Here is a 20220-nt window from a genome sequence, read left to right on the forward strand (position 1 = left end):
TAGAGCATGGTATAATGGCTCATAACCCATGATGGCTAAGCCAATAAAAACTCTCAAATTGCATTATCCAATGATCCAGTTTTTAATGCTATTCATAATTGTTAAACACTAGTAAACAGAAACCTTAACACAAGATAATACAACTGCTTGTCCTTCCATACAAATAATTTTATTCATATTTGAAATTACATTAATTATTTATATACAGAAAGGAAATACCAGCATTATCTGATACTAAACAACACTTCAATAAAGAAAACAATAATTTTGAACAAAGGTGGAATAATTTGTTTCCCAAAGAGATTTATGCCTCAAATCAATATTAAAACGCAACCACAGCAGGCAAAGAAAACCAATTTTCTAACTTGTGTCCACTATGAAAAAATCATTGGTCAGAATGCTTTCATATTTCCCACACTTCAATAGTTCTCAGAGGATTTGGAATACACCAAGGGTTTTTAATAAAATAATCTTGAAGTTAATTTATCCCTTAGTCAAGCTTGGCCTTCTTTTGCAGGAGTCAGTCATCTGGATCATACACTTTGCCTGGGATCTTTGCAGTCAGAGACTTCACTTCCTCACTAAAAGATAACAAAAACTAATTGTCACTTCAAGAAGTCTAAATCAGAAACTAATATCTGATATCAGTTGTTTACAAAAATTACCGTACCCAGATTCGAAATTAGCCAATTGGAAGACGTGTCTACTATCCTGATATGCTGCAATATCAAGTCACTGAGCTGATTTGGCTACGATATCATGCTCAATTGGCTGAATTTCACTATGGTAAACACTTCTCATACCTTTTTGGTATGCTTCGCCAACATCTCAGGGTCACAAACAAACCCTTGAGAGTTGGCAGTATAAACTGGAAATCATCTTTAATTGACCAGTTTCAAATTGCTGTTATCAGGAGGCGGGAGGCGGGAGGTGGGAGGATAGGAGGCAGGAGGTGGGAAAGGAAAGGGTGGGAGGCGGGAAAAGACAGGGTGGGGAGCTGCAGAGGAGAGGGCGGGAAGCAGGAGTTCCAAGAAGGCGGGAATAATTTATTAAGCGTTAAAATACTTTCAAAAAACAAGAACCAAAAATGCAGTTTGACTTACATTTAACTCATTTTGAGACTTCTGGGTAGACGGAAAAATGAAAATTCGCCCTTGGGCTAAAAAACTGAGGCTTATTTCCAGTAAAATTGGAAACCCTTTTACGGTGGTTACATCGCAGGTTATGAAATGTTGTTGCTTAAGCTGTCAAAAGGCGTGAGCAAGAGGAGCAAGGCTGAAAACACAGGAAAATGGAAAAGGAAACACCTAAGGGTGGAGCAGCTAAATGACTAGGATGTGTTTTGAGTCTCCTTATTTACAGTGGATGGGAGCAAGACGGACAAGGGTGGGAGTTGGGAGATAAAGGTACTGGAAGCAGGGGAGCAAGATACGAGAAGAGGGAGTTTCTGAACCCCTGTCCCCCTTCAATGTTATATGTTGGCCATAAAAATATAAGGGTTCACATATTTCTCTTACCCTGGTGTCTTTTCCAACATCTTTTGTTGGCCGTACAATATGACAGGTGGCATAGAAGCACGGCGCACATCTCGATCACAATAATAGTTATGGCTTAGTTTGTGAGCTGGGCCATCAGGTAGGTTAGGATATGGCTGAGTTCTGGTAAACCAACACAGTATCTTGAGTATTACTAAGAGTTGTAGGCTTATCAACTTACATATAGTATTTATAACATCTTCATCAAACATAAATCAGGTATTTGCTACATGCGTGAAAAATTCCAGGGTTACCCTATGAAAATGAAACATGCCTGTTGCATTGCATATACGTTACTAGCGCATTTGAATATACAAGCTTATATGGGTTAGTAGTTTACTGGCTACAGTGCAGTATCAAGGTTTAATATTAGTTAAATACCTTGGAGCTTGATCATAAGGATAACGCAATGAAACTGTGAGTTTTTTCTGTGTTGAGAAACAAAATCGATCGTTTAAAAATCTATTCCTTCATAATACATGGGTGACCACAGTCGTTTATCACACTTACTCCAATTAGGAAATTCCGAATTGCCTGAACTACCCTTGTTGCCGACGCCATTTTGAATACAAGCCTTGCAGTATGCAAAGGATCTTGGGAAAATTTCTGACAGGCTTCTTCGGTCAAAATATCTAAAAAAAGGCACAAACTTAAAGCCAAATACTCAAATAACACTAAAGATTTTAACTTTTTAGATGAGGTAGCACTGTGTTCTGTTATAAAAATGCTTTAAATCGAGTAATGAAACACATTTTCGCTGATTGTCTTCATTTTGCCATTTTCATTCACATCACTCCCAGCATTCAGCGCGCGCGTGAAAGCCGCTGTGACCACGTGTTTTGTTCTCTTTCCTCCGCCATATTTGCACGATGGACAAGCCTGTGAAACTAGCCAAGGTAATTTAGATATTTCGTGACCTACAAGAAGAGATTTTACCTTTTACCGATAAAGAAACCTTCATCTTAATGTCACTAAAGTTTTTAAATCTTTACTTTTAGACAGTAAGTAGTTTTAAGGGAATATTTTGACAAATGGTTTGAGCTTCCCAACCTTCAGTTTGAAAGGTTTCTCGTACATGTAAGCTTACAGAGTTGTTTTCAAGGTTGCTGACTCTCCAGAAGGACAATTAAGGTTAACTATAATCTAAAAAAAGTTCTCCACAACTTCAAGACCAGATTATAATATAATTCACTGTTTGTAGCTGTCTCGTGTATGTTCGGCGCGGATTTCACACAACTTCATCAGTCAGGTTTAACTTTATAAGCTGAAAGCTTTGGCTTTGGTTGTTGCAGGTTACCAAATGTTTGGGACGAACTGGCTCCCAGGGCCAATGTACTCAGGTAAGCCTTATTATGTCCTCGATACACAACTCTGTTGCCGGCGAGATAGATAACAAATAACAAATATGGAAACCAAGTATAGAAATCCTTTATTTACCATCTTAGAAATTATACAGGTGACTGTAACAACAACAATTTCATCTTGGAGTTAAAGTATATGTGTTACAAGACATAATCATTCTAGGTCTTGAGTGGTGTACCATAGTATTGCAATTTAGTGCTCTGTCTGGCCTCTCAGTAAGAGCTCCCTTCCTAGAAAGCGCCCCGTTGAGTGTGTAGTTTTTAAATGAACGCCTCTATTCCTAAAAGCACTCCCTGCCATTACACACCCCCATTGCTCAAGTGACATCTGGAAATTGACATAGAAAGACTGACGATATAGTCCAAGCTTCTGATAGGTCGCAGAAAAAAAGTCAAATTTTGCGGGATTTTCAGAGACAAATTTGCAGAAAAAATAGCCGATTTTGTGGTAAATTCACGGAAATTTTCAGCACAAATTTCACGGAAAAATGATAGGTAAAAAATGGTGGATTTTGTGGGAGCACTGAAAAGTGATTGGTTTAGCACTGATTTGACAAACATTTTTAATTTAAAAAGACGGCAATTTTACCATTTTTTTGGAAAATGATGAGTGTCAGCCTATGTAAGAACAATGGCCAATGGCAAAGCTTTTTTACATCAAGGCCACAGTGAATGCCCAATTTTTCGCAACATTAATCTAAGAACGCATGGTAGTTTTGGGATGTTGTTTACTCATTGTGTTGATGACATTTCACTATTAATTTGCAAGTTTAGGCTAAATAAACAGCCCAAGCATGCAAGATAAGTTTCAAGTATGTTGTACTGACATGTATTTGGTATGATTTCTAGTGAATTTAGCGGTATTTTGCAGTGTTTCTACCAGAGTGCGCCATTGCGGGAATCCCGCATTACAATCAGAGATGGCCCCCAGAAAAACGAAAAAGGGCCAATTTGGCCCTTTCCTTTTAAAAGACTGCAGGCTTAACACAGGCATAATATTTTAAAAGCCATCCCAGGGCTAGAAATTGTGATCGATATGGTCGCCAATGCAACAAGCATTTCATCCTTGGTGACCAAAAATTCCAGTTTAGTCGCCATAGTACAGCATAATGGCGACCACATTTCTCTGTGTTGACGATCGATAACGGTTATTTTGTCACACATTATGTCCTTCTAGAAAATCATATTGAAAGATCTTTGTTTCTAAAACATTCAACATAATAAAAGAAATCAATCCGTCCTTTTGCTTTGCTGTATTAATTCTCTCATATCGGAAAACTTCCAAATGGCTGACCGAGTTTGAAATTGCCCTATGATGCATTGCAAACCCTTGATTATTGACTACGTCATGTAGGCCTAAGTATTGTTCTCTTGTAATGCACGGATCCTCCATACTAGTATCTGATTCAAAAGAAACTTTATTGAGTAGAAACCCTTCAAAAAGCACTTACTATTAAATTTTATCATAGATCCTAATAAACTGCTTTATTTTCCTTGGTACCCTGATGCATTTTTTCCTTCTGTAGCTTTCAGTTTATTGGCCCCTTTCCTAAAAATTTGGCCCCTAAGAAAGATCTTCAGGGGGCCACTTTGGCCCTCAAGTAAAATTTTCTTGCTGAAACACTGGTTTTGCTTGTTTTTATGAATTTCGTGGGATTTCGCGGATTAACTTGAAATTCACAGCTCTGCAAAAGCAGGGAATATCAGAAACCCTGTTTCATGCCTGGTCATCTGAACATAGTATTGAAATATGAGTTAAACTTGGAAGGTATTGGATTTGACTAATAGCAGTGTAATTTTTGAGTAGGTTAATCATTGACTCGCTCCTGGCTCTGGTTGTTCGAGGGCTGGATAACGCTATCCACCAGATAAATCGCTATCTGGCAGATAAGTGTGGACAAAACAAACCATGCTATCCACTGGATAGTGATTTATTCAGTGGATAGCATTGACCACCTTTTGAACAACTGGGGCCTGGACATTAATGCTTGATCACACGATGGCTCATCAGTTCTATTCAGGCAGCATTCTAGCTTAGTATATATTTACCCCCTCATGCACCTCGTCGGCCACATTGTTTCAGGGTGTGGGTTCAATTGCCCTCCCCCCCCCCCCCCTTTGATGTGGCTTTGCAATTTCCGGCTAGCAATAAAGGTTATTTGAGCTATTGTATATAGTTGTTTCTTTGATCAGTTGATTGCATTAGGAGTTGAATTATAATGGTGTTATGAATATACAACTCTTACTGTCACAGTTTATAAGTTTCAGCATCTGTGGTGGTGTTGTTCAGTGAAGTGTTTTATGACATTCTTGTGTTTAAGCCAGATAATAAATAAGTATGCAATCCCTCAAGCATCCCTTCTCCAATAAGCACACTCTACCAAAAGAAGATTATGTCAAAAAATAATTAAATCATGTGGACCCTTTCCTAGGTACGAGTTGAGTTTTTGGATGACACAAACCGATCCATCATCCGTAATGTCAAAGGTCCAGTCCGAGAGGGAGATATCTTGACTTTACTGGAATCTGAGCGAGAAGCTAGAAGACTAAGATAGGTGAGACATTAATTTCTTTCAAGATGTGTTTTAAACATGTTTCATCAAGTCACTTCATTTACATCGTCTAAAAATACTTTTGATTGACTTTCTTTTGTAGAATGCAGGCAACGAAAGAAGCTCTCCCAGATGATACAACTTCTGTGAAAAGCTGTCTTTGAAATTGTAATAAAAACCATTACTGTGCTACTGTCGAGCTAGTGTTCTTTCTTTTTCTCATTTTGTGTAGTTCCAGAAAATGTCTATACCTCCTCCACAGAAGAGGTTTTTTCCAAGACCCCTGCCCCTCCTGGAAGTTCCAGTAAAGCTTCATATGTTTCTTTAAGTTTTTGGTCTTATAGAAACCTCCCCCCCCCCCCCAATCCCCCAGGAAATTCTGATCCCTGCTGCAGGGGGTGGGGTATGGATATTTTCTGGAACTGCACAGAAAGGTAGTCTGGTGCAGTCCCTCTTTTTTCCTTGGTTTGTTGAAAAAAATAAGTGAAGCCTTGACGCCCACTGGCTTACAGCTGCCAAAGCTTATCCCGGTTTCTGTCGCATGAAGCAGCTAGGAGTATTTCTACTCCCCCTGGATGGGATGCTAGTCCATCACAGGTCACTCCCCTGCAATTTGTTAGGTTTCCCTAGCCAGCAGAACAGATGTAATATTTTTGCGTATTAAAATACGCAAAAAAATTACACCTGTTCTGCAGGCTAGGTTTCCCCAACAATTTGCTGGTACCCATTTATACTCATGGTGGAGAGAGGCACTGTGAAAGTTAAGTGTCTTGCCCAAGTACACATCACAATGTCCCTGGCTAGGGCTCGAACCTAGATAGCCTGATTCTCAGACGTATGAGGTCGTTCGCGATCACTTCGCTTCCCCTGGACGAAGTGGCCCGCGAACGACCTTGGACGTCTGAGAATCCGGCTAGAACCCGGACTGACCACCGCACCTCAGTTTATTGAAACAGAAGTGAAGATAATTATGCATGGGAACGGCATGGGTGGAACTTTTTGTTTCCTCGATGCTTTTTTATCTTTTTGCTTAACAACCTCAGGGAAAAGTTGAAGTTGCAAGTAAACTGTAAAGGATATGTTAGTTTGGAAAAGGTGCAACATTTTCATTGGCATGATATATTTACTGGGTTGAAGAAAATACTCTCAAGTTGGCAGCAAATCATCCTCCCATCTAACACCCTCCCCCTAACTTCACTTTAGATCCCCCCTTTTGAGCACATGTGGACCTGTCATTAAATCTCAAAACTTGCTACCTCAAAATCAACTATGTGCAGACACGACATGAAGCTAAATAGGTTCCAGTCAGGTGGTAGCAGGGCAAAGAGGACACAAGCAAAGGAAATTAAATGAGCAAGCTTATTTATTTCAGTTGTTTGTGTCTTCTAGGAAATAGTAGTGTATTTGACTGCTATTTATACTGCAATTCATGTATTGTATAATGTAAAGTACATGTGGTCCAAAGGAATAAAGATTGGTTGGTTCCTTGAAGTTTTTATTGAAAACAAAAATACCAATATTTAACTTTCAGATCACAAACAAACATGGTAAACTTTGCCTTATTTTCAAATTTACCATGATTTTAATGGCTAGCTGAAGTTTGCAACCCTTGGAATAACCGAGGATCACTGGCTAGGGAACAGTAAGGGTTATGTAGTCCAATGGCATAGACTTGGCCTGCTTTACAACAACCTGTTCCCTGCAATCCCAGAGTTAGAATGAATATTCTACTTGCCATCTTTGCACATTTATTGAGCATTAGTCATAAATTGCCCAGCATTTACTCAGTGTCAAGCTGGTTAGCTCCTGTACTGTTGAGATGGTGGGAGTATGGTGGACCTTCAGCTGAAGCCACTGTCAGTGTTGAGCTGGTTTTCTTGGGTCCACAAAAGGAAGATCATTTGACAAATTATATTAGTACACAAGTCACTTGGTGGGAAAAGTGATACTCTATTCATGATCATGGTATGTTACAGTGAGTACGCTACAGGAATGTTGAGCCCTACAACTGGTCCTACTGTGCTAAGCCATGTCACAAGGTAGTTGGCAGACCTGAGAATAAACAAAAAAATTAATTTCAAAATTTATTTTTGTGATATTAATCGATTATACAGTAAAGTTCTAAAAGCCCTGACTCCCTGAATATAGAAGTGTTAAAATTTAGCGGTTGCTAAAAATAACCAAAAGTATATTGTAGTGACCCTTGCAAGAGGTAAAAATCCTCTATCGTGACCTAACAGGCAATTTGCATGATGGCGTCATTTGACTACAACTACCGGAATCCTTCACTTTTTTTGTTACCTGTGTTAGTTAGGGCAATTGTTATTTAAATAAGTTACTTAAGACGAAATGAATTCAGGTAGTTGTAGTGAAATGACGCTGTCGTGCAAATCTGCTATTGTACTAAAGTTGACTTTTTGGAACACAACTTGTGAGACAGTACCCTTATATTCTGTTGTGGTGTTATTTCTTCTTTCTATAAATAACCATAATTTTTGAATAGTCAAAATCAGTTATGTTAACCCATTAACACCTGGAGATTTTTGACAAAAGCGCAATTTTTGGGCATTTTGGACATTTTCCATGTGGATATCAGCTAAATTAGCTCTGATCTACCCAAAAAGGCATTTGCAACATGACAGCATGCCTTTCTTTCCACTAGCATTGCATTTTATGACATTTCTGCTCAGGTATGAGCAGAAATCAAAATTTCGAAAGAAAGTTGCTTAATGTCTTTAGGCTTTTCGTTTTTTTTTTTAATTTTTGTTTTCTGCCTATCCTTTTTCTACTTTTCTTATCTTTTTGCTGCAGTTGCCGACCTTCTACTGGGCTTGATACCAGAATTTCCAACAAAAATCAAGAATTCGCAACAAACATCAATGAGATCGATGGGCAATACACATGACGGAGTAGTCACGTGTATTCAAGAGGGGAATTTTGCTCCGGGTTTTTCACTCAATCTTCTCAGCATTTTTGTGCATATTTCAGGCTCTGTTGATCTAATCGCTGTGATCACTGGAAAGACCGTTTCCTCCTGCAGAACTTGGTGTAAGTGATGCCAATTTTGGTCAAAGGAGATGACATTAAAAGTAGAACAAAGGCCAACACTCATCCTGGGCAGTTATGGGTGGCACAAGCGTCAATGGGTTAAGCAAAAAGACCAACTGTAATTTTATATTTTATACCCATGAGATTCTCTTTCTTCTGAAACACTTGATGCGCTCTTCATCATGTCTGCAGTGTGACAGGGATGAAGCTGGTAAAATGGAACACCAAGGTATGGGTGTTCCTAGAAAACAAAATTTAATGTTCTGATCAACACAAAAACAAAGGGATTATTGGAAACAGAGAGAGTGTGAGTTGAGTCCAAATGGGTCCATAAACTGTGGCCATTAATTTTATCAAACAAAAGGACATATTTAGCCCAAGATTACAAGTTGTGAAAGGTAGATCACATCCCTGGAGTAAACAATGTCCTTGAATACTGTAGACACAAGAAAGAGTTCTGTACTGTCTAGGAGCAAAAGTGGCAGATTTAATTTTTATCAGAGTAAACTATAACACAAAGTAATACTAATCCCTAAGCAGAGCTTTGTTTTATTTGTACATAATATCATATCAAACCCCACCAATCATATTTGACTACATCTCCTAACACCAATAATTATTGCAAATATGATGTGCAGGTCTGAGAGTATTACATTTTGCCAAACTTTGCTCAAGATGTTTGGAAATGTGGCGAAACTGTCTCGACTGTTTGATATACCTTCTAAAAAATTGATGCTAATTAAGATAAGATCAATCCCATTAATACACCGTCACGGCCATAGACTATTAGTGAGTTTGGGAACTAGGATTATTAACAGTACCTGTTGTGTTAGAAATGTCCATTTTTCATATGCAAGTCTTTCACGGTAAACATCTGGTACATTATCCCACACTTCATCCAAACTGACTAGTTTACCATCTAAAAAATTAAGCTTTGAATTAATTAATGCACTTACACCCAGAAGGGATGAATATAAATTTAACAACTTAGAATTTGAAACTAGAAGTAGACCTGGTAGCTAACAAAAGAAAGTATGCAACATTTTGTGGAAAATCTTTCTTTGTGTGAATTTTATCAGCCATACATAAATTCAGCAAGAACTGTAAAAACACAAACAGCAAATTTCTGCAAGGAAGACTTAGTATGATCAGATCTATGATCAAATATCCCTAAAACCACAATTTTACTCCAAGAAACTTAGAAACTAAAAACTAGCAAAATACCTAAAAAAAACTAGAATCTAAAAAATTTAAAATATGATATTAAAGAGCTACTCTTAATAAATTTAGTAAAAAGGGAGGTCTTGAGTTTTTTCTTAAATAATAAAACTGTACTGATCATCGTATTTCCAAGGGAACAGGGTTCCAAATCTTTGGAGCGCATATAGAGAAAGCTCTATTGCCATATGTTTTGGTTTTACAAGTTGGCTACATTAGCAGGTCTTGAAAACATAACTGGAACTAAAATTTCACCCTCTTAAACAGTTTTCATGACCCTGTAGTAATGTATGACATCAAAATAATGTTCAAACATTGTTGTTTATAGTGGTTAATGCATTTACTGTAGCTACACCTGGCTAGTTCTGAGGCATGCCACTTAAACTGAAACAAATACATCAACTAAACGTAATAGGCTTCAAAATCCCAACTGGTGGGAGACAGACCAGTTAGCTACAGTATTTACAAGCATGACCAAGGAGTTGAACCAGGGTCTTCCGAGAAACAACTCCAGTTTAGTTGTCAGAACGGGACTTGAACGCGCGACCTCTGAATTTCAAGTTTGGTGCACTAACCACTCTGACACGCTGCCTGGAGCCATGAAAATAAGGACACCTAGTCTAGATATTGCAACACCACTAATTTAAACTAAGTAGATTGAAGCTCCTCTATAAAATACCTTGCCGGCTTGCAGTAAAATATAACACAGGAACATTGTAGCTAAAGCTGTAAATGACCTGATACTCAAACTTGAGAAACTCTGTATTTTCACTTGAATGCAGATGGCTAGACACTGCACAATCCTAAAAAAGCCACAAAAACACAATGTGAAAAACAGAACATCCAACAAGATCACAATTGATGGCAGAACTCACAGGTATCTCCAGGTCAACAGAGAGGCATCCACCTGGGTTGCAAAGAAAATGAACTGATGTGACGTCTGAATTTTAGAAATTGGCCAATTACATACTGCCAAGCTGGACAAATTTTGATGCCTACTCATTGTAAATGCATAACACCATTTGAAATATCGATTCAGTGCTAAGGGGCTGAAAAGTACTCCCATTTGCTCTAATATCTTGGTCAAAGCAAAAAAAAAGTTAATGGGAAAACAGAAAGGAACCACAGATTTTGGCCTTTAACAATCATTATAAATTAATTTTACTATTGATTGATTGGTTGAGCAATGAGCCAAGTGGCCCATCATGCTGGTGATAATCCCGGTTTCTGTAGCATGAAGTGGCTAAGAGTATTTCTACTCCCCCTGGATGGGATGCTAGTCCATTGCAGGGTTACCCCCAGCATTAAATTTGCTGGTATCCATTTATACACCTGGGTGGAGAGAGGCACTGTGAGAGTATTAAGTGTCTTGCCCAAGAACACAACACAATGTCCCCAGCCAGGGCTAAAACCCGCACCGCTCAATCATGAAGTGAGTACACCAACCATGAGCCCTTCATAAACTACGTACAACATAATCCAATAAATATCTCTTACATCATTTTCCTCCACACCCCAGTTTTTATCCTCTGTTGAAGTCACATCTGTCTCTTTTTCTTTTGTTTTGTGATGACGCAGCTGAACCTGGGGTTTGGTTAAGTACTTCACTTCTCTTCTACCCTTTTAATATAAAAAAAATTGAATTTTAACAATATATTAGCCTTAATGATCGACATCATCATTTACTAGTCTTCTTCGTCCCATGGGGGGCATAGGGTGTCCACAGTTACTTGTGCCTTCCAGCTCTGTCGATCTTGAGCTGCTCTTTAGACCTCACAACAACTCAAGTAACCTAACCCTAACCCTAGTGAACAGCTCAACCAGTATGATAAAGACAAATATCTGTCTGCTAGGACTTGGGCAAATTTTTAGCATCTAGGTAAGTTATTTAATGACAGGTGGAAGAGGCCTGTCTTAAGACAAACAAATGGGGGATTATCAATCTCAGCCAAGGTTGTCTTTAATACTTTGTCAAAGGAGATGCACAAAAGCAGATAGTGTGTCACTGACAATACATAATCCATCTTGAAGTTGTACCAAAAAACCATAGTATTAGAGGGTCCCCTATACTTTTTACGTGAGGCATGATTGGGCGGTTATTTTCTCATGAATCATGATTTAAATATTATTTTTATATGTGATTCTTGATTAAAGATCTTTTCATGTCCACCTGAACGAATTTTTTATTTAAACGTGACTCGTGAAGTGAAGAGTTGAATTAAACGTGATTCGTGAACCATTTTGTTTTGCATGATGAATTTCTGGCTCTTTTACAGTTTAGAAAATGTACGAATTGTTTTCAAAGGGGCTATGGTTAGGTTTTGACCTGACCTGGACTTCATATGGATTGATTGGTCATAATTAAAAAAAATAGACCTCTAATGGTTTTTGAACAAATAAGATAAGGCATTACATCACCTTCTGTTGCATATGCTGACAGACATGACAACCCTTAAAATCAAATTTTGGCATTAAAAGACATTTCACCTGCGAGTAACTTATATGTGGATATGGGGCTTTGGAGTCTTTGGAACTTATTTTGGTTAGTAATGCCTTAGCACGAAGTGACCATTGCAGGGTTAACCCCCAGCATCGTTCATCATTACCATTTATTCTCCAGGGTGAAAAGAGGCACCATGAAAGCAAAGTATCTTGCCCAAGAACACAATGCATTGTCCCTGGCCAGGGCGTAAATCTGCACTGATCAATCCAGAGTCTAGACAATGCACTAACCATCAGGCCACCATCCGTCCAATCTCTACAAATCATAGAATATTATTCCCTCCAAGTTTACCAAGTGTACTGTCTAAAGTACACCTGTTTAATTCTACTGAAGAATGCAGAACATACGCATATGGCAACACGATCTGATCTTTTGGAAAAGACTAGCAGTAAAGATCAGTTAAGGGTCCCATTTGTTAGAATCGCGTCAAAATGTGATTCCTTCGGAAGTTATACGACTACTGACTAATTCAACTCGGAGTGGAACTAAGACAACTATCAACGGCAAGACGAGGACAGGTCTGACAGACCTCTTTGCTATTCAGATAAACACTCGATCAAAGAGCTGAACTCAGAGGATAAACAACTTTATAAACCGCTTAGAAGAAGTGAAAATATTAATTTGCAAATTTGCTTTTCATTTTTATGTGAAACATGATCATCTTGAACTTAGTGTGAATGTGAAAGAATTTTGAATATTATTTGTGACATGTAAAAAGGCCAAAAGTTTTTACATGACTGGGTTTTACAAAGGGGTATAGGGGACCCTCTAGTAAGAGAAAAAAAGCCCAAGTTTGTCCAGACAGATTACTTGTCCAGTTTTAAAAAAGCCACCTGATATGGACTACGATTGAAACATCTGTATGAAGAAACCACAAGGACAGATCCAAGATTTTTCAAGGGGGGTGGCTGGTAGCTTGGGATTGCAGAATCAATAGGGCATGCACCCAAAATGTTGCAATCTGAGAACTGGAACATAATTGAAAACTGAATCACCAGAAATGCTTACTGTAGCAATTCCACCAAGTACAAATTACAATTTGGGACATGTCCAGAGTGACTGTCTTTTTTTCTACCATAATATTCACAATCTTTTTCATTTTTTTTTTGTGTTTTGCTACTCCAAAACGGACCAGGAGGGAACCATCCGTGCATGAAAACAGCCTGGTATCAGGTGAATCATGCAACTCATCATTTCTCAAACGAAGGATGATGAAATTATCGAAGATATAAATCACTGTCCATTGGATAGTATTGTTTGTTTGCAACACTTTTCCACATTGCATTGACCCTTTTGGACTTTTTGCCTATTTAGAAATTATATTCTCTGGTTGAGTCTGACCTTATGACTTTATGCAGCAAAACGACAGTAATTTTGCATCCGATGGTTAGTCAACATCGGTACACGAAAGGATGCAACATAGCCACATGTCTACCTCCTTTGGAAGGCCTCTTAATAGGATTTATCTGACCTTCAAAGGGTGGATAACACTATCCACCAAATAAATCAATATCCATTCGCTAGCTAATGTAGTTTGTTTTGTCAACGCTTATACACTGGATAGTATTTTATGCAGTGGTTAGCATTAATTATCCACACTTCACAACTGGGCCGGCTTTTCCTTGAACAAGGAAGTAAGACCTCATCATTGTCTCTGGTGTGTTGTTACAATAAGCAAGATGGATAAAACAGCACATGCATAATATATGCAGACAGTTCATCCATTCCTAGTACACAGCAACACAATGTATAAAAAGCAAAGTGAAGACGAAAATAGAAGCTTAGAGATTTTCTGCACAAATAAGCCAAACTGTACGTGAATATTTCAAGACTGCACCTTTGAAATTTCCAAATTCCATGGGTCTCCAACTTTCCTGGCTCTTTCAAGGAAGTCAAGAAGTTCATTTTCGAATTCTTCGTAAGACAAAGTACCCGTTTTCCACATGCATAAAATACCTCTAGCCTATTTCCAAAGACCAAGTGTGATATGTGACAGGCGTTCCCTAAGGAACTGGTAACGACTTCACTCTTCTTTCGTGCAGGGTAGGGAGAGTGGGAGAGAATTTGAAAGGGCTGGTAATTCTCTGGGGAGACGGTACGTCGCGGTCAAGAGGCATTGAGCTTGTTTTAGCGGGTTAAGGTTAACACAGTTTGTGCTTTGGGGTGTGGAAACACTGTTTGGTTTAAATTATTTCCCTTTTGTGGGGAACGGTTCGAAAACTCTAAACACGTCATCATTACCCCAGGGTCTCCTCCATGTTTACTCGCGGTTAATCGCCCGTGAGTGGAACTAAGCGTGTGCGACCATTGCGCGCGCGTGTGCGCGTTTATAATACAGAATCGGGGCTCCTATAATTATATAAAACACGTAATACGTATATTATCCGGTTCGCTGTACCCATTTTAAGCTATCCGCGTCGCTATTTTGGAAACATTGCTTCCATAAACGGCCAAAATTGGTCTGCATTTGGATAAGGAATGATTTAGAAGGAAATCGTGTTTAAAAAATTGCCGACTTTCTGCTCGGTAACCATTCAAATGCTTCACCGATATGCACCTGCCTATATCAAGCAAGGTGTTTCTCAATGTACATGATGCTAAAAATAGCAAAGAGTTTTCGCGTTTGTTCCAGTCAATTGGAAAACAATATTTTTCGATCGAGAGAAATCTGTGTCTGCGCGTTTTATTTTTTTTGTTGTTGCTCTTTTCCTGAGTATGTTTTCGTTGGGTACGGAATATCTTTTTGTTCGCTTGACGGAACCTGGCAAATCGTTAAGTACCGCTTTTGAAAAAAAAGTACTATTGTGTCGGTTTACGGTCTTGAAAATAAAACAATAGCAAGTCAGGAAAGTGAAAAAATCTTTGAAAAAAAAAATTGAATGGAAAGCTATTATGAGAGAATTTTCTGACTCCTTTCATTCTTTGATCTTGGCGGAATTCTAAACTCATGACCCTTCGAAGGACGGAAGGGAAGTGACGTCACGAAGAAGGCGGCGCTTGCATTGTTCAGGCGGGCATTAACTGACAAGCCTTTTGTCGTTGTCGTTATTGAACAACCATCTGCCGTCCAAACAATGCCAGAGTTTCTACGCCGATATGGAAAACAGCTACACCACACATGAAATTTTAATTTTTGTCGCGGCAGCGACGTAAACTCGAGAGAAGTCTGGCGTATATTTTTCGTGTTGTTTTGAGACTTCTTTTGTATATGATCGTTAAACCAAAACACGTGAGGCCATTTCGGTACTGTAAATATAAGCAGCGTACAGTTAAACAACACGGCCGTGTTGTACAGCGTGCGTGAGGTCCTCTCGCTTTAAGCGATAAAATCTGAGAAAAGACAAACTCACTGACGGGAGCGAAGCGATCCGCAGCTGCTTTTCATCGAGTACACGACGAACCTATTTCGTCAAAAGTGGAATAGCCCGCATTATGTAAGATGTAACTTTTTAAATTCCAAATAAAGAATTTTAAACTTGTATATTCCGTCGCGCTTCATTGATCTTGTCGAATTTATGAAATACAGTATTTTGGCCTCGCTCCAGTCAATCCGTAGTTACTTTGAATAAATCGAATTTTTATTTTGCACCCTTGGGAATATACCGAACTCGCTTACGCGCGCGACAGCGAATAAACCGTTTATGTTAGGGTCTTAAAATTCACCCTGAATTTTTTTTCAAAACCCCGTTAAGGCTTAGAGTATTAGTTTTAAAAATACGATTCTCAAAAAGAGTTAAGCTGTGTGTAATATACAAAAACCCGACGAAACGTAAACTTCGGTTTTTCGAGCCTTGTGTGATCTTTGGAAATTCTGGATTGGAACTGAACTGGGAGGACTGGAAAGTGGAACTGCAGAGACTTTGCCAAAGGATGAGTCAAAAGAACTTAGATCTGATTATTTCGCAGATTCTCCCTGATAGTAACTTCAAGTGTGAATTGTTTATCTGATCAAGTTTGGGAATAACATTATAGAACTGTGAAACTGAAGTCTTTTCTTAGTCTCAGTACATTTGAATGCTAGACGCAACAAAGTGTATGCACAGAAATTCCAACAAAACGCCATCAATTGTATTCTTAATTCCCAAAATCTTCATTACGTAAATTTGATCACTAAAATCCTTCGCCAAAGTGAACATTTTAGAACTCAAATTCATCATATGACTACGGATGCCGATTTCTTTCGGGCCACGTTTGCAATCGCAACGCATTGCAAGGAGCTGAGCGCGAAAGCCGGCAACTGCCCTCTCTCAAAATAGAAGATGCCGTCTAGCATCTATTAAGAGTTCACTGTTTAAACCTGCTGTATAACAATCATAATACCTCACCATTTATGCAGGCCACAGAGATATGAAAAGGTACTAAAAAGACCACTTAAATAGCGTGAAGACCAAATAACGGCTGCGTCCAAGAATACGGGTTACATAAACAATAGCCTCCATTTGGCGCGAAAATATGCTCGGATATTTGTCCGTGGACATTATCTGTTCCTACGCTCTCGGAAAACTGTGAGCTTTGAGGAACAGGTAATGTCCAAGGACAAATATCCGAACATACAAACAGGTTTTCTACTGTACAAATAACTGTACAATATCGCTGTATTTTTGTACTGTTATTTGGGCGGTATTCTCTGCAGATGGATGATAACCTCAGATATTCCCCAGTTTTAGCTGGGGAATATTCGGTCACGAGACACGTTTAGACCAATCGCGCGCGAGCTGGAGTATTCCGATGGAATAAATTCCAACAGTAGGTGTATCTGAATAGATAATTCGCTTTCGATTTCTTATAATTTAGGGTATTAGTTGATTCAGCACTTAAACCTTATGTTGTTTAGACTGACACCTGTAGAAATTGACAGCGAATAATCTAATTGCTTTTGACAATTTTAACGTGATTTCTAATCATTTCCTCGGAGTACGATCAAACCTGTATTAAGCGGGCGGACGCCCTCTATTAAGTCGACACCAGCTTGAGTCCCAAAATTTCCTTCCCATATTTACTGCAAAATTAGCCTGCATTCAGCGGCTGGATACCTCTTTTCAACGGACGCGGACACCAATACTAAGCCATTTTGTTGGACAAAATCTGCAATAAGCGGACGCTTCAAGGGCTTTTCACTTCTAACAGCTCAGTTCAGACTCCATTAACATTGTTCAGCGATGTCCTTTTAGAGCTAAATAGATTATTCTAGATTGATGCATCGACTGACTGACTGGCTATGATCGTACACTGTGTTACACTGTGCTACAAAAGGGTTAATGGTCTAAAGTAACTATTATTGCACAATATATTAGAACATGTTTAGAGCGGACACCCTGTTTTAAGCGGACGATAGTGAGTGTTCCAAGGGTGTCCGCTTAATATAGGTTGCACTGTAGAACTGAGTTTGACTGAGTACTGAACTTGATCAAACTTTAGCGAGATCATGCGCGCAGACGAGGAAAAACTTGATCGCACTTTAGCGAGATCATGCGCGCAGACGAGGAAAAACTTGATCGCACTTTAGCGAGATCATGCGCGCAGACGAGGAAAAAATATTGGAGAAACAACGAACAACCACTGCTTCTATCAGCTGAAAGTGCCCAGACAGACTTAACTATCAGTGTGGGTATGATCAAACAAAGAATATAGCCCAATCAATAGTATAGACCATTTTGTATAACGATCTCTTGGCTTTAGCAAGCTAGAATACACCCAAACAGAGGGCACTCTCCGTGTGCAGTACGAGGTTCCAGCTAAGCACTTTGTTCTGACAAAAAAATCCTCGAAAAGTCAATTTCTTTGACACACTACGGTGATTGAGGTACCTTTATCAAACATCAAGTTTATAAATAACTTAGTACTTCACTAGCGCTAGCTTGCCGAGGCAACCCAACATCGACCAAAAAGTACCCTTACAACTGCTTAAGTTGTGTGTATAACTGTGATGATCAATCAGGTCTTCGTATCCAGTTCTCCGGCATTCTCCGCAGTTCAAATATATGGTCTTTCATATATTCATTTGTATTCTTCACCATCTACAGGTATATTACGAACTCACAAAGTGATTATGACCAGCTCCCGGATGGCTTGATGGCTCAGTTGGTAGCGCACTGCAACGGTATCGCAGAGGTCGTGGGTTCGACCCGTTCAGGCCTGAATTACTTTCAGGGTTTAATTTCACATGCGCTTAAGTTGCGTGTATAACTGCGATGATCAGTAAGGTCTTCAGTACCCTTTTTTGTTGGCTCAACCAGATATATTACACGTTTGCCGATGGCAAGCCACCGATCGATTCCCCCTCCCCCCTCGGGACGACTGGTCCCACACTGAAGTAAAAATTGATGTACGTTTTATCAGAGAAGCAAACAGCTCCCAAGATCTGTTGTGTTGAATTTTCCTTTCTGCGCGTGCGTGCGTGCTTCAAGACACTCGTGTCAAGCCAGTGCATGCACAAAATCGTACACAGTACAAATTAAAGGTTGACACACAGGAGCCTGGGGTGGGGAACTCCCATATAAAAAAGACGTAGGTGCTCTTCGGCAATTTTGAAAAGAACCCCTCAGAGGCACCAAGATCCTTTTTTGTGGGCGTAACTTGAAATTGTTTTCTCCCCTAAGAAGTACTAATTCCTAGAAAACACATTATCTCCCGTCATAGTTTTTCGGCTCAATAGCCTAAAAGGCACTGCAAAAGCTCCCACTGTGGACCTTTTAAGGCTAAACACTCTAAGAGCTACCAAAACCGCTAAAAGGTACGACGAGCCCCCCCGCCCCACCATTTCTATGCGGGAGTCTCCCCCGGGCACACTGGACGTAAGTCCCTATAATAGGTCCTGGAGGGAAGTTGTGCCGTCTGTGCTACAAATCTCTTCAAAAAAGGGTCCACATTTGGTCCCTGCGACCTGTTCCACGCGGTTTAATTGACGTATTTTTATCTTTTTTATTCCTTTTGTAACTGAAAAGCCCCTTTGGGGAGTTTTGATGACTTGTCCCTCCAAACTGTGTTTGTCGGTGCCTTCGTATGAACAGTGCATGCGAGTAGACAAGTTCCTGTTATCAGATGAAAATGAACCAAAAATGATACCTTTTGCCCGTAGATTTTGCCATTTTCCTGTGCACCAGGTCCATTCATGTGAACACACAAGTGACTAGTCGCTGCAACCAGTCTCTTCGGTGTAGACTGGTCAAGTGTGCCGACTTGAAAGAGAAAGGGGAAAAAATAATGGAAAAAGAAACGATATGGCTCTTTCACATCCTAAGTTCGACCTGTAGCCATAAGTTGGGACACTTTCCACAGCGAATAACAGAATATCTCCCATAACTGGCTGAGAGTCATGACTTGGACCACACGCACACACACAGAAAGCATTCTTATCCTCCCATCTAAGCAGATAACACTCCCAAGTGGACACTTGACAATTCAGTTTGAAAAATAGTTCCCCGGAGTGTCTGCTTGTGTAAACAGACATGCATCCTGATATAATTTCGCACTTGCTTTTTTCGGAGAATAACTAGCCGTGCCTAGCAAAGGTAAAAGCTCTGATGTAATTCTTAAAGAGTTCTTACCTAATGACGAGCTCCTTCCACGCACGAATTACACAATATGTAGTCCCAGGAGCAACAATTCAAACCCGGAAGCTATGTGATCTGATATTTGATATGCTAGGTCTGAAATTTAGGAATTATAATTCTTTTTTTCACGTCACTAACTTTAAGCCGAAGAACACCTTTTTAGTTCAGTTTGGTGGTAATTATTGAGGTCACTGTATTGCATTGGTGAGACTGAAGTTTCACGAGATGCAACGGTCAGTTAGGCCTAGATTTTAAACTATCTATTCTTTATAAGACCCTGAGGAAGATTTTTTGTTCGCTCATTTAGCGTGTTTAGTGGAAGAACACCCATTTCTGGAAAAACCAAGATGAGATTCCAAGATGCAGGCGGCCGATGACAGAGTTCCCTATAACAATTCTGATTGGATGATACCTGTAGCGCAACGTCAGTACTGGTAAATTTCTCGGGCC

General features: G+C 39.4%; 3 protein-coding genes across 3 annotated transcripts; 1 reads left to right on the plus strand and 2 right to left on the minus strand.

Moving 5' to 3' along the window:
• Positions 1-147: 147 nt before the first annotated feature.
• LOC145467587 (NADH dehydrogenase [ubiquinone] 1 alpha subcomplex subunit 7-like) lies at positions 148-2315 on the minus strand. Its single transcript, XM_081451154.1, has 4 exons — positions 2046-2315; positions 1917-1963; positions 1518-1658; positions 148-581 (listed from the first exon to the last, which is right to left on the minus strand). The coding sequence occupies exons 1-4, from the start codon at positions 2094-2096 to the stop codon at positions 521-523; spliced, it is 300 nt and encodes a 99-aa protein (XP_081307280.1). The 5' UTR covers positions 2097-2315; the 3' UTR covers positions 148-520.
• Positions 2316-2385: 70 nt separating this feature from the next.
• On the plus strand, positions 2386-5651 carry LOC145467588 (small ribosomal subunit protein eS28). Its single transcript, XM_081451155.1, has 4 exons — positions 2386-2431; positions 2828-2875; positions 5329-5451; positions 5552-5651. Exons 1-3 carry the CDS (start codon positions 2405-2407, stop codon positions 5449-5451), a joined length of 198 nt encoding a protein of 65 aa, XP_081307281.1. The 5' UTR covers positions 2386-2404; the 3' UTR covers positions 5552-5651.
• Positions 5652-5746: 95 nt separating this feature from the next.
• On the minus strand, positions 5747-14198 carry LOC145467586 (ubiquitin-like-conjugating enzyme ATG10). Its single transcript, XM_081451153.1, has 6 exons — positions 14055-14198; positions 11212-11334; positions 10394-10517; positions 9318-9415; positions 8634-8737; positions 5747-7500 (listed from the first exon to the last, which is right to left on the minus strand). Exons 1-6 carry the CDS (start codon positions 14160-14162, stop codon positions 7419-7421), a joined length of 639 nt encoding a protein of 212 aa, XP_081307279.1. The 5' UTR covers positions 14163-14198; the 3' UTR covers positions 5747-7418.
• Positions 14199-20220: the final 6022 nt, after the last annotated feature.

Source organism: Orbicella franksi, chromosome 14, assembly GCF_964199315.1.
Source record: "Orbicella franksi chromosome 14, jaOrbFran1.1, whole genome shotgun sequence".
Taxonomy (NCBI): Eukaryota; Metazoa; Cnidaria; class Anthozoa; order Scleractinia; family Merulinidae; genus Orbicella; species Orbicella franksi.